This window comes from Carassius carassius, chromosome 46 (genome assembly GCF_963082965.1).
Source record: "Carassius carassius chromosome 46, fCarCar2.1, whole genome shotgun sequence".
Taxonomy (NCBI): Eukaryota; Metazoa; Chordata; class Actinopteri; order Cypriniformes; family Cyprinidae; genus Carassius; species Carassius carassius.
The window spans coordinates 16120000-16134867 of NC_081800.1; the positions used below are offsets into that span (position 1 = coordinate 16120000).

The following is a 14868-nucleotide window of genomic DNA, read 5'->3' on the forward strand; positions in this document are numbered from 1 at the left end:
AGGTACGAGTATGACCCAGAGCGCATTAAAATGGGTTTACTTGCAGTGGAGATAAACACGAGCTCTGTTTGTTGATGTAAGTTGTAGTGTGACTCACTGCATTTGCTGTCCTCATCAGTACCATCTCCACAGTCATCAGCGCCGTCACACACCCAGGATTTGGAGATACAGCGATGGTTCCCACACTCGAACTGATTTGATGCACAGACCTTATCTGAGAAAACAACAGTAAACAAACTCATTGTCAGTGAATCTAAATATGATAAACTTAATTATCAGGTGTATCTGTGGTCAGGGTCAGACATTAACCAGACTTGTCAAAAATGCCCCAGATCCTTAAAATACCTCTGTTTAGAGGTAGTGATATAATAAATTCTATTGTATTCTAATCTGTTGTAGTAGTTAATTTTTACAACTTTTCTATTTCAGGTTTTTAACTACAGTATGTAATTTTTTTTATAATAAACATGGATATTTTGCATGACTATATTAAGGTATATAATAATAAAAAAAATATAAAAAAATCATATATATATATATATATTTAATATTTCTTTATTATTATATATTATGCCATGAAAATTCCAGGGGGCAAATATTTCCTTGTATAAAAAGATCAGATTTTGCATCTTCAGAACAAAAAGTACACCAAAAATTAAGTATTAAGACAAAATTAAAATGGATATGCCATAAAATCAAACAAAAAGCGAGAACAGAAAAATGTAAGTTAAACAGGAGACATTGACTGACCACAGTGAGACTCATCCGCTCCATTCTCACAGTCGTTCTCTTTGTCACAGGTCCAGCTCATGGGAATACAGCGGCCGCTCGGACACGCAAAGAAGTTCACCGGACAATTATGCTTCGTTTTCTCTGTGGGACAGAAAGTGAAAGGTCAATTTCATTATGTAATGTCACACATTTTATTTTCCTGGGAAAACAAGGGGATGTGTTAGTGCATACTGATGTGTGAAGAGTCTGACCTGGACAATTTCTTTCATCTGAGAAGTCTCCGCAGTCATTGGAGCCATCACAGCGCCAGGAGGGGGCGTAACAGAGAGTAGTGAACTCACACCTCGCGAAGGTCACACCTTTCACTCCAAGCAGATAATAGCTGGAGCAGTCAGTGGGGCCTGAAAGAGAATGTACCTAAAGATGGTATCTGCTCGAGAGAATATGTGATCATGTGTCCCCAAAGTTACACTTGCATAGATTCTGCTTTAGAATGAAACTCAAAAGGAACCTGCCTTTTAAATGCTAACTTGTGTAGGCATGGCTCATTTTGGCTACTCGAGAGATGGCTCAGTAGAGTGCTTTTTTTGTTTTTAATTGTTGGTTTATGTACATATGCAAACATAGTCCCACTGGTTCTCACCAATTTTTCAGCATTTCAACCCCAAAACACCAACATATATAAATAATATCACACTATGTAGTAAAAATATATTAGCATAGCAGAAAAAAATATATATTTAAAATAAATATATAATAAGAACATTTTATATAATATATATATATATATATATATATATATAGAATAGAATAGAATAATAAAATGCTACTAGTAGTAGTTTCTCTTTTTATTATTATCATTGTTATTACATTCTAAAAATGCCAGAATAATGCCAGTTCCAGCGAGCAAATATTTTCACTAAATAAAAAAAGTTTGTTTCCGACACTGGCTATGATGAAAGCGCAGAGAGCAATTTTTTTTTTTCTGGTCTTTTTTTTAAATTGAATATAAAAACCCCAGATCATCACTGTGATCCTTAAATAAAAGAGAGCTCATGACAAGCTAGATCTGAGAGACAGCTTTGAATATAATGGGGTTTGAACCTACAAACTTTTGGTTTGGTTCCCAGACCATATATTTTTAGATTTTAAGATTTTAGAGTGCTTACTGCAGTTGATCTCATCACTGGCGTCCTCACAGTCCACCACCTGATTACAGCGACTAGAGTTACTGATGCAGGAACCGTCTTTGCACTGGAACTCAGCAGCGCTGCACAGAGTCACTGAAGTAAACAGAAAAGGTGACAGTGAAGAATTATTACGGCTTCTTCTTTTTTTTTTTTTCAACCGTGCAGAAAAATAAATAAATTCAGGTTTGTATTTCTTCTTTCTCTTAATATCTCCATTCCTTACAGACAATCACACCCTACTTACTGTTGCACGGCAGCTCATCTGAACCGTCTCCACAGTCATCAGTGCCGTCACACCAGGAGCTGTGTTTGATACAGCGTCCGTTAATGCAGCGCCGGTAACCCTTCTTACACATACGGTTCGCTGCAAACAAAAAAGAGAGAGGGAGTTCAAATGTACACTTCAAACTTCAAGCAGATACTAACAGGGTACATAATGAAATGCTTCTGAATACTACAAAGCAATGACTAGAGATGCAGTGTCATGCTTACCGCAGTAGGAATGCTTCTCATCAGACTTGTCCTTGCAGTGGCCAAGACTGTCACAAGTCAGACTGTAATCGATACAGTCGCCGTTTCCACATTCAAACTCATCCACGCTGTTACAGGTTGTGTTCTCCGCTGGGAGACAGAGAGATATGCTTTTATATTAAGCTGCACTTTTTAGAGGAAACATATTCAGAACAGGCTTTTAGATGTCAGCTCTCTCACCGACACAGGTGTTGTCTCCCAGGAGTTTGCGTTCTCCACGGCAGCTGCAGTTGACTCGTCCTTCTGATGTGAGCAGACACAGGTCCTGACAGCCTCCGTTATTTGTGAGACATGGAAAAAACTCACCTGCAGACACACACATTCTTAAAAATGACTTAAAGATATTTTTAAGCAAATGATACTATTCTTTATTATGGATCGTTATATCAGGGCATTTATATGAAGATTGTCCTTATTATGGTCAACTGTAATTTTATAATATTTTACTGACTTGGATGCAATAATGTGTGCTATGAGGCTGAATAAACAAATTAATACCTAAATAAAAAATAAATAATTATTCACTCTTTTAAGCCATTTCGGGGCCGGGTTATTTTAGTATACTATTATAGTTTTGTTAATATTTTAAATCACATAAAATGTTTGTATTTTCTGTGGTCATTTCAATTTCATTTAAAGGTTTGGTATTTTTGTCTTTTTTTTTTTTAGTTGTAGTTATTTTAGTACATCAGGATAAATAAATCAAAAAATTTAAATTGTTGTCAATTAGCTGAAATAAAATTGATTTAAGTTTTTATATTTTATTTTATTTTGGTTAACATTTGAGTAATGCAATTCTTCTGGATTTAGATTTAGTTGTCTATAATAACTATAAATAAAGTATATTTCAAAAATAAGACATATACCGTAGATCAAGATATATTTCTGATATTGCCATGCTGAAAAAAGATTTAAAACATAACTAATTTCTAACCCTAACACAAAGATAAGTCAGTCTTCAGTACAAAACTTACAGCTATTGGTGTCTTTGGCCACAGCAATGATGCCCATTGGCTGTTGAGGAATGTCAGCACGTAGGACTTTAATATCTGCGCCGTATTTATTAGCTCTGAGCACTGCTCTGCGCACCCAGTCTGTCCAGAAGATATAGTCACCGTACACAGCCAAACCGAAAGGATGCACTGGCTCGTTCTTCATGACCACCTGATCACAGGTACAATTTACATTCATTCACATTTGCAAACAATTTCAAGGCGTACAATGATAGTAGCGTGTGTCCTCTAAGAATCAAGATCATGAACTTTGTGCTGTTAAGAATCACGATCTACCAGGAAAAAGTCAATAACTCCCACTTTCCAATGAACAAACATAAAGACACAAATAGAGAGGAACTCACAAAGCGTCGGCTGCCATCATACTCGCAGCGCTCAATCTTGTCAAATGTGGCGTCGGAGAAATAGATCTTCTCAGCACGGTGGTCGATGGCCAGTCCGTTCGGGGTGCGGATATTATTGCCAATGATCACCAGGACGTTTGCTCCAGAAAGAGACGCTCGCATGATACTAGGAGCCTGTTCATTCCAGTTAGTCCAGAACATCAAGCTGAAGGAAAGAGCACACAAAATTGATTTATTTTTATTTTTTTTAGTAGGTAACAGGGAAAAGTAATATTATTAAATAAATATATTATCAAAGTATTCAATAATTATACATTATTGCATACATAAAAACAAAATTATTGCAAAAAAAATAAATCATTGCATAAAATTACAAATCAATTCTTATAATTTACTATGTGAACATCACTTCTTTAGTCAAGGCTAAAATTAAGGTTTGTGATAATTGTTTTTAAATACAATTATAAATAATTTCTTTATTAATCTGGCAGTAAAAAGAAAATGTTTTTGGTATTTGGTAGGGTAGTAATTCATACTGCATATTGATTCAAACTCTTGGGACTGTAGGCCCAGCAGAATGATTAAAACAGCATTGCATCATGGCAAATTTATAACGTTCATACTCTTGGCATTCATCCAGAACAAAGGCTCTGGGGTGGTCGTCCCCAGACATAGTGACCACAGTATCTCTGTCGAAAGCTGCAGTGCGACTCTGGTTCACAGTGTGCCGAGTGATGGTGGAGGTGGTGTAGCTGGTCCAGTAAAGTGTGTCCCAACCCCGGTGATAAGCCAAACCTTCAATTGACCCTACATCTGTTCAAAAGAAATGAAGAAATGTAGAATGGTATTACACTAGTAAAGCATATAGAGAATCCTGTTTTGACTGCTCATTTCTGATCCAAGAGCAACTCTATTGCATCTAATTTTCTTAATTATAATTCTGTGCACAGACACACTATATTTACTTTGAATAAACTGTTCCTGTAGCTCTACTGCTTCCAAAAGTATACTATAGTTAAAAATGAAAGGATGGCAACTTCAAACAGAATAAATATCATAGAACTTTTATAGGGTAATTCAATTCAGGGCGAGTCTAAAACATCTCTTTTAAAACCTGTCCCAGTGAAGGGTTTAATCCCATGACATGAGTGTATGTTGGCTTCAGCATGCTGAGAGATAGCTGTTGTTGCTGGTGCATGTGTGTGTTTAGTGGCTTAGTGTCATCCGGTCATTTCATGGATGGGTGCCTGTGCATACAAGACCCCTCCCTCGCTGAATCTCTTTAACCCCGGTGACTAGTTCTTCCACAAAGAGAGGACTGCTGGAAGAGTCTCAGACACAACGATGGGGGAAGAAGCAGTGTGGAGCAATGCGCTTCAGTCAGCGCCATCGAAAGAGTCTTAATAGGCAAAGTCACACTGAATAATAGTCGCCCTACACAAAATGTATGAGCCCGTGAGGAGCTTCGCTGTATCTGTCTGCATCACATCAACGACTGTGATTACTCCACCATAAAAGGGGAACGACTCTCAACCAAGCTGTTTATATTTGCTAAAAAACATTTATGATCCTGTAAAACACATCAGTCTTAAAACTGAAGAACAACAAGATACTGAATAAACAGCCACTGCCCACTTCTAAGTTAACACGTTAACCGTCATCACAGAAATGATGATGTTCTAAGAAAAGGTCAGTAAACCTGACAATCGATGAATTAGATGACGATACCTGAACAACCATTCACTGGACTTTGACCTCGGAGGTCAGGAGGATCATTATGGTGTACCTCTAAGAGAGTAGATGCTGTGAGTCGACTTGCTTTCTTTGCAGCAGAAAGAAAGCAGGAATAGCCAAGCTAAAGGAATTGGAATGAATCTGAAGAGTCATATAATTGTTTATAAGACGAAAGTCGCATTGGGCACTTAGATTCAAGTAGAATCAACTGTTTGTAATATAGCAGCCACTGACAGATGCAGGAAATCACATTTTGCAGGGTAGCCTGGATTCATTCAATCAATACAAGCAAACACCAATCATGGATGGCCGTAAGGTAAGCACCTTCCATAATTTCAAATAAGAGTTGAAGTTTAATAGTTATAACATGTGAGAGGAACTGTTTTCACATTACAAATTATGAAAGACAAATCACGATAATACTGGAATTGGCTGCCTACGAAGGACACAACTGCAAGGTACCACACCACAACTGGAACGCTACCAGGACAAGGTGACCAAGAAATCGATCCTGTTTTTTAGTCCTCACCATCTGCTGGTTGCCATCCTACGTCCTCATGTTTTTGCTAATCGGTACCAATAATAACAATATAAACGCACATCATCTCAACTTCGCCATCATCGCCCGGCTGCTAGCGAGCTCCTCAGTTGTAGCCAATCCTCTGCTCTATGCTTTCACGTCAAACATGTCAAATTACCTGGGAACACTTTGATGATGGATCATTATGTGAAACTGTATATGGTTAAGCAATGTACTTTAGTGGACCTAAAATGTCCATGCTAGATTTTTTATAAAATTGAAACCACTGCTGAATGCATGCATGCTTACTTTTTAACTGATTCATTATATGGCATATCAGAAAGAAACTGTCCACAACAACAGCCACAAACTTTAAATAACAGGGTCAATGCTTTTTCAATGCTTGCAATGCACCACTGGCCTTTGTGGCACTTCATTTGTGTTCTTACTACTTCATGCAATTGTAGGTGCTGACTACATTTTCATCTTCCACTTTTCTACCTTAAAAAAAACAGCATTTTTTTTAATTATATATTTTTTTGTCTTTACCGAGACTTTTGATCAATGAAACAAAGTATCATTATTATTGTTCACTGTTAGTATTGCTGTTAGCTTTATCCAGTTGGTTTGCACAATACAGAGCAATAAAAAGAAGGTCGGTCACTTACTCTCTACTATGGTCTTGCGGTCAGAGCCATCATCGCTGATCTGCTGTATGTTACCAAAGTGAATGTCGCTGTAAAAGATCCGGTTGGCTCCCTTTCCACCGCCACCCCTGTAGTCAAAGGTAAGGGCAATAACGTTCTTCATGTGATCTGGGTCTTCGAAAGGTTTAATGGGAGCATTGAGGTTTGTTTCATCCGAGAGGTGAATGCTCTTTAGTATCGTGCGCTCCGAGTAGAGGAGGTAGCCATCATAATCCCTGCAGCTTTGGCCGTCCTCTGCCAGCATACCATGTGCGCAAGCACAGGTACGATTGCCATTACCACTGTACAGACACAGCTGTTCACAACCACCATTGTTCACTTTACAGATGTTGGTACCTGCAAACGATATTCAGATATTAAAAATCCAATCCAGCTTTTTACATACTGGTGTCTATTGGTAGTCTGAGAGCTGGGTGGAGGGGATCTTATGATTGAAAACCCATGCCATATAGTAATAGTAAGTTCTTTAGAAAAAGATACACACCTTGCTGTCTTGCACGGTTGAAGACTTTAATGTCTTTAAGCTGTACACCAATGCCAGTTCTCAGATACACCATATCTGTGGCATTGTCTTTGTTTCCTCTCTTGATGGAGCCATTGGCATGTGTCCTATTGGAAATAGAAGATAAGAAGCTTATTACCTGTAAAGTCCACTGCAATATAACGTCTTTGAGAAACGGCCAGCTATTAAAGGTAATTATAGTTAATAGTAAAGAGGTAATGAGTTCACACCTGTCACTCCAGTAGATGTAGTCATCAAATACAGAAACAGCAAACATGTCCATGTTGTTACTAGACAGCACCAGCTCACGGTTTTCTCCAGTCTCCAGATTTATGCGTTCAATTTTGTCTGTACGGGCATCGCACCAATATAGCAGGCTCTCCTACACATTATACAACATTAGTGATTCAGCACTTACCATAATCTTGTGGTTTCACTGTCTGCTAGGATATATTTTTCATTTCTTTTTTATTAAAATAACAATTAAATTAACACAACTATCCAAAAGTATGGGGTTGTTAAGATTTTTTTTGTTTTGTTTTTATTTAAAAAAAAAAAAAAAAAAAAAGTTCAAAAATACATAAAAAAAGTAACATTTAAAAAAATATTTAGTTAAATTATAATGTCTTTATTTTCTGAAAATAAATAAAATAATTTCTTACATTTTTTTTTTTTTTTTACTTTTACTGACCCCAATCTTCTGAACAGAGGTGTACAATAACAATCATCATCATCATCATCTTCTAAAAGTTTATTAGCAATCAGATCTGGTACCCGAACCAACAATAATGTTGTTCTGCAAAAGAGGCACAATGTGTTTATGTACAAACCTGGTAATCGATGGAGATGCCATTTGGCCAGCTGATGCTGACATTGACAAGAACTGCTCTCTCAGAACCGTCCAGACGAGATCTTTCAATACGTGGATACTGACCCCACTCCGTCCAGAACAGATACCTGAGCACACAAATACTTGAGTTGAATATCATTTTTTAACAAGAGAAAGCACTAATACACAATTTTCTCATGTTCATAGACACACATTCTCATACAGACGCATTTCCTCACCCTTTCTCCGGATGTACAGCAATGGCACGTGGTTTGTCCAGACCGTGAGAGATGACCACATAACGGAAGGAGCCGTTGAGTCTGGCCACCTCAATCACATCAAAGCCTTGATCAGTCCAATAGATGTTGCCTATTTATAAAAAACAACACACTTTGTTAGATGCACTAATATACAATGTGTTTTTAATTGTTTTTGCACATTTGCAAACCTGCAATCCAGTCCACAGTAATGCCTTCCACACGTCCAATGCCATTGGTCACTATGTCCTCCCTCCAGGTCTGGTCTCTCTTGGCTCGGCTAATAGTGCTAAGGCCCATGTCAACCCAGTAGATGGTGTCATTCTCTACAGGGCAAAAATAAAAAATAAAAGAACAAAACACCACAAGTTAGTTGCATTCAGAGCAATTTTCAGACTAAATCTTTGTACACAAAGATATCTGCAAACTCACCAGCATGAAAGTCAATGCCCACAGCAAGAGAGGTGCCTGACACAGGTACCAGGGCATCAGATTTATCTGATGGGTCCAGAGGAATGCCACGGATGCCCTCATGCACAGAGTAGAGCAAAAACGAGCCCATGCCTTCAAAGAAAAGTGCAATAAACACAGTGTTAAAATGTGGTCATGTGAAAGCAAATGGTGTACAATAGCAAGGTTTACATGAGATCTTGCCTTCACAGGACTGTTGGCCAGTCTTTAGACTATATCCAGCCGTACACATGCAGGCTCTTGTAGTTGGTGAAGTTGGCAAGCAAAGCTGAGAGCAGTCACCATTGTTCTTACTGCAGAGGTTGGTACCTAGAGTAGATATCAAACACATCCAAATGGTATCATCTTTGTTTAATAGTTTGTATTCATTTTAAGGATTAATCTTAATTTATTGAGACCTATTATAATATTTATATATAATCTGTCTTGTTATCTGACAGCCCAGGAATTCCCCTATGATTACGTGTACTTTTTTCACATTTAATTGGTTATTTTTTGAATATTTAGTTAATTAAATAATAATAATAATAATAATAGTTGTTCTAAAAAATAGTTTAATTAATTTTCCTTTAAAAAAACTTAAGTAAAAAAAGTAAAAAGAATAATTCCTAATTTTTACCTCTAAGTGCATTCACAGGGTCAAAGTTTTATAAGCTATTTAGGGTTAAATAATCAATAAATTACATTATGTAATTTAATTTCAAGTATTAATTAAAATGTATTAAGCTCTGTGTTATCAATATTTATTCTTTCATGCCATCTGACAATCCAGAAATCCCTTTTTGGATTATGTGATCTATTTTAAGATTTAATAGGATATTTAGCTAATTAATTAACACGAACAAAACAACCAAACCAATAATAATAATAGTTATTATTAATTAAATTAAATTAAAATTAAATTAAAATTAAATTTATGCATTTAGCAGACGCTTTTATCCAAAGCGACTTACAGTGCATTCAGGCTATACATTTTTACCTATCATGTGTTCCCGGGGAATCGAACCCCCAACCTTGCGCTTGATAGTCAATGCTCTACCAATTGAGCTACAGCTATTTTTATTTTTTTTAAAGAGTAACTTTTTTTTTTCTTTTGTTTTTATTTGGTTCGTTTTAGGTCAGACTGAAAGTAACAATAACAAAATATAGTAATATAGTATAAATAATATACTGTAGATACATATACACATATCTACATAACATAAAACCATACATTAATTCAGATTAAAAAAAAAAAGAAAACATCAGCCAAGCATAGTTATACACACAAATAAATAAATAAAATAGGAAGAAGGAAAAAAAAGAAAAAAGTAAAATAAATTATATTTATATTAAAAAAAAGAAGCATTTTAGGGTTACACAATCAATATAAATATGAAAACACACCTAGTTGATGCACAGTCTCATTGTAGATCTTCATATGCATCATGGGTGACGTGTTATTTCGGAGAACCTTCCAGTTGCCTCCATTGCTCTTGTCACATGTACCAATCTGATCTGTGCCCTGATCGGCCCACCACAACTTGTCTCCTACAAATAAAACATAAAATGTCAGTTACTTATTTCAAATGGGATTATCAATGCATAGAACTCTATGAACATTGTTCACATCATCACAGTTAAGAGCTGTTGACTCACACTGTTCATATTTAACAGAAACACTTCACAAAAACTTCAGTTCAGTGAGTTGCATTACAAAGTTTTAGTTTTTGTTGCATTGGAAGCAGGTTGATTTTGCTCTCTCACCCATGATGGCGAGGGCTGTAGCTTTGGTGAGCTTTCCTTTCACACCCTCAATGATCTCCAGTCCAGAACCATCCAGCTTACAGTGATTAATGGTGCTGTTCCCTGAACTGATCCAGTACAACTGCTCTGTGTAATAGTCTATGGACAGGCCTGCCATGGAAAGAAGTCAACGTATAAAACAAATCTCCAAAAGGCCTTCTTGTAGCTTTAGACAAACAAAAGTTACACAAGACAAGTCACTTACCCACTGGGCCTTTCTGATTGGTGAACAGTAATGTGTGGTTGGTGCCGTCCATGTTGGCCATAGTGATGTTGTCCCCATCAAGCCAGTAGAGCTTTCTGTAGGCAGTTTGCAAATAAAATTTGACAAATTAGATATCAACCAAATAGATCTCTGCAAAAGTGTTGCTTTAGTATTATTTATAAACTATTATGCAGCCCGCCACAGTTTCAAAATGAACCGAAAATGTTTGTACACCTCATAAAAATGAAGAACTGTAAAGCTGTGTTTGGCTCCATTGATTTGGCAAATCATCCATCAGTAAGACCCCTGCCCCCATTCTGCTTCAGCACCCATGCTTTAAATACAAATACACAGGCGCGAACTGGAACCATGGACTTGGCTGTATCAAGTCGTTTTGTTACGTTTGGGAATTTTGAGGACACATCATTTGACGTAAGTAACTTTAACTAATGTTACAATATCGACTGTAGTACATGATTTTATCAATAACAGTGTATGAAAGCAAACAGATAACGTTAGTTAGTCAGGTGTTTTCATTCATTTTGGTAATTGTAGGTATCCTTATTTCCAGGTCAAATCAGAACTTTGTAATAAACTGTATGGAGAGCATCTGGCAGCCTGCCTGAGAGAAGAAGTCCAGTACAAAAGAGCATTGGAACTATTTTTCTCAAAGCACAGGAAAATTAGATGTTCAGATTCAGGGTGTCAAGTTTGCCAGTGGGCCAATCAATAATAATACTGTATATAAAAAATACATATAAAAAAAATTGCAAAAATATTTTACAAATAAATCAATTCAACAAAGTTAACCAGTTTTGCTTTTTCTTTTTTGGCTCAAATGTATGGCCTTCAGGTTTTGACCATTTACTCATACCGTGTGTTGTGTGTGTGACTTTTGTGCTCTACTTTCACCATTCATATCTATGCAAACAAGAATTTAATTACTACTAGAGCACAAAATTGTTTACATAACTACTAAATTCTTTCATAGATCTAGTCACTTAAAATAAAGCATTACAGGAAAGCCAGGAAAGTTTCTTCATATCTCAGTCAATTGAATGCCTGGAAAACATGCCATTGAGAGTAGAAATAAACACTTATTTATCAAAAACATTGTAGAGTGAGAAAAACATACTGAACAAATTAAAAATCAGCTGAATGACTTGTATTGTCTGCATACACAATCTTGTTATTTTTTTTACTAGAAACTGGCATGTCTAGAAACTAGCACACTGGCACTACAACAAAGACATCTGGTTCACACTGGCCATATTGTCCAATCTATAGCTCACACTAATGAGTAACATCTAGATTTCTCATCTACACCCTTTACAATCTTTGCCAGAAACATACTGGCACGGCATCTGCTCTCTCCAAATGTGGCCTATCAAACAAGCTGAGAGCGAAAGAGGCTAAAGAGACTAAAATGACAGAATGGCACTAATGCCAAGCCTGAACTAGCAACAGTTCATGTGTGAGTACTTGTACTAACCCCAGGATAGGATGCAGCACCAAACTGTGAGGCTTGTCCAGTCCATGGATTACAGCATTCTTGAAAGACCCGTCTAGCCGTGCAACATTGATCTGCTTCTTATTCGTATCATAGCTGGTCCAGAAGAGGTTTCTGGAGACCCAGTCTACAGCTAGACCCTGAGCATTAGGGAGGTCTAGCAAAGAAAAAAAAAACATTTTTATCATAATCAGAACTTTAAACTGATCACACAGGCTGAAAAAGAGAGCAACATAGCAAAAAATAAATGTCTATTTGTCTTGCATTCTCTCCCCCAAAAAGTATGTGGACAAACAAAATGTGGCATTTACTTTAATGAAAGATATATTTCACAAGTCTGGTGTCGGCAAGAATATTTTTGAAAGATGATTCTTTCGCTCACCAAGACCCAGTGCATTTATCAGATCAAATAATACAGTAAAAGAGTAACATTGTGAGATGCTACAATTTTAAACATCTGTTTTCTATTTGAATATATTTTAAAATGTAATTTATTTCTGTGACTGCAATGATGAATTTACACCAGCCATTACTCCAGTTCCTATTTTTCAGGAGTCTCTGATAAATAGAAAGTTAAAAATAATGATATTTACTTATATAGAAAAATTGGCTAAAGTTATAAATTTATTTACCATCACTTTTGATAAATTGCTGAATAAAAAATACTTTTAAATGTTTTATATATAAATATAAAGGCATATCTATATCTATCTATCTATCTATATATATATATATATATATATATATATATATATATATATACATACACATATATATATATATATATACATACATATATATATATATATATATACATACATATATATATATATATATATACATATATATATATATATATATATATATATATATATATATATATACACATATATATATATATATACATATATATATATATATATATACATACACACACACACACATATATATATATATTTATTTATTTATTAACCCCAAATCTTTAAATAGTAGTATTATATGTCACAAAAAGTTCAGTAGTTTCTATTTTTAAATTGTGTTTTAAAAGATAAAAGACACTATTTAAAATTAAGCCAAAACGTTTTTTTTTTTTTTTTCTCTGATAATCAAGCACAATGTACCATGACCATAGTTAACTGGAAACTGACTTCATTACTCCACTAAAAATCAGATGGTTAAAAGTAATTGAGAAACAATGGAAAAAGAAAAGATTGAAGCAGCCTGTCAGTTGCTATCTAAAGCAATGAAGTTCAATTTTTAAGTTTTCATTTACGTTTTGGGGCCCGTGTATACTACAGTCCATACGCTTGAAGCTCAAACTCTTATCTCACCAGCTGATAACACAGTCTCCACACCGGTCCCATTGATGAAGGCTCTTTTGATTGTCTGAGTGCGAACATCAGACCAGTAGATACGGTGCTCCAGAGCATCATAATCCACCACTGTAACATTGTCAATGTCAGGCACAGTGAAAGAGATGATGTAGTTGTAATAGGGATTATCAATGTCCACCCCTCTGATTTCAATCTGACGAGCGTACAGCAGGAACTGACGGTACTCTGGACAAGAAAAACAGACTAGATATATAACCATGTAAATGCATGTAAAATAAAGTAAATGCATGAAATGTGCATGCATGTAAAATAAAGCATATATATACATATATAATAATTTTTTTATATATATATATATAAATACAATATACAATAAAGAACAAACAGTAGTAGAAAAGTCTACAGTCTCCATATCTGAATACTAAACACTGATCGTGCATCAGGGCAGCAGGGTGCACTGTTGTTTTCTTGGCGGTTAAATGAGATTTACAGCCCACACAAGACTACTAACATTCAGCCCGACCTAAAAAATCTAACACTGAGGATCTACCGCCAACGCAAAAGGAATCTAAAACAAAAAGCCTCGTGCTGTGCTGTAATTCATATACTATCTATACTGAATTGTGTTAGATAAGCATTGCTGCATTTAAATAATAGTAAACCATTACAAAAATATTTTTGGGATTTTTTGTGGATTTTCTTATTGTTGACCACATGTATGCATTAGAAGCTAATTCTCACTAACGCTCTTCAAATGAAGAAAAATGCTTGAAAGATTTTATTGCATAAGACTGAATCTGCCACAATAGTTTTTAAACGTATAAACCTAAAACGAAACTAATAATGAAATGATAATGGATTCAGCTAGTAGCTAAAACAAAGAGAATGCAGCAAGGAGGTCTGTGGCTTTGCGATTTTGCTTACTACTCACTTAAACTGCAACTCCAGATTTAGGCTATGTAGCAAATAATTTACTATTTTTGCAGTACGCATGTATGTGGAATACCTGGGTGATTTAATACAATCCACAAAACATGCAGAAAGAGAGATTACTTCATGGAATACTGTATATAACAAAGCAATGCGCTTGACCTCCCATTTCCACGATGGTGGAATAAAATGAAAATAATATCAGCAGCAATTTGTAATCAAATAGCCATTGTTAATACATTTGATAAATACACTGAGGTCATGTGACAGTATA

The 14868-nt window shown here is 35.7% G+C and overlaps 1 protein-coding gene across 4 annotated transcripts in view; it reads right to left on the minus strand.

The window, feature by feature from the left end:
* LOC132129311 (low-density lipoprotein receptor-related protein 1-like) overlaps window positions 1–14868 on the minus strand; it is a 107472-nt gene that overhangs the window by 21127 nt on the left and 71477 nt on the right. For all 4 annotated transcript variants that reach the window (XM_059540856.1, XM_059540854.1, XM_059540857.1 and 1 more), the window contains 23 exons: window positions 13662–13889; window positions 12313–12487; window positions 10821–10915; window positions 10577–10726; window positions 10217–10360; window positions 9014–9139; window positions 8792–8923; window positions 8551–8685; window positions 8342–8471; window positions 8104–8230; window positions 7504–7655; window positions 7256–7380; window positions 6733–7107; window positions 4434–4623; window positions 3811–4015; window positions 3428–3617; window positions 2634–2759; window positions 2415–2543; window positions 2167–2286; window positions 1902–2015; window positions 984–1133; window positions 751–873; window positions 98–214 (listed from right to left, as the gene is read on the minus strand). In XM_059540856.1, coding sequence (XP_059396839.1) covers window positions 98–214; window positions 751–873; window positions 984–1133; window positions 1902–2015; window positions 2167–2286; window positions 2415–2543; window positions 2634–2759; window positions 3428–3617; window positions 3811–4015; window positions 4434–4623; window positions 6733–7107; window positions 7256–7380; window positions 7504–7655; window positions 8104–8230; window positions 8342–8471; window positions 8551–8685; window positions 8792–8923; window positions 9014–9139; window positions 10217–10360; window positions 10577–10726; window positions 10821–10915; window positions 12313–12487; window positions 13662–13889 — 3558 coding nt within the window. The remainder of the gene's footprint in view (window positions 1–97; window positions 215–750; window positions 874–983; window positions 1134–1901; window positions 2016–2166; window positions 2287–2414; window positions 2544–2633; window positions 2760–3427; window positions 3618–3810; window positions 4016–4433; window positions 4624–6732; window positions 7108–7255; window positions 7381–7503; window positions 7656–8103; window positions 8231–8341; window positions 8472–8550; window positions 8686–8791; window positions 8924–9013; window positions 9140–10216; window positions 10361–10576; window positions 10727–10820; window positions 10916–12312; window positions 12488–13661; window positions 13890–14868) is intronic.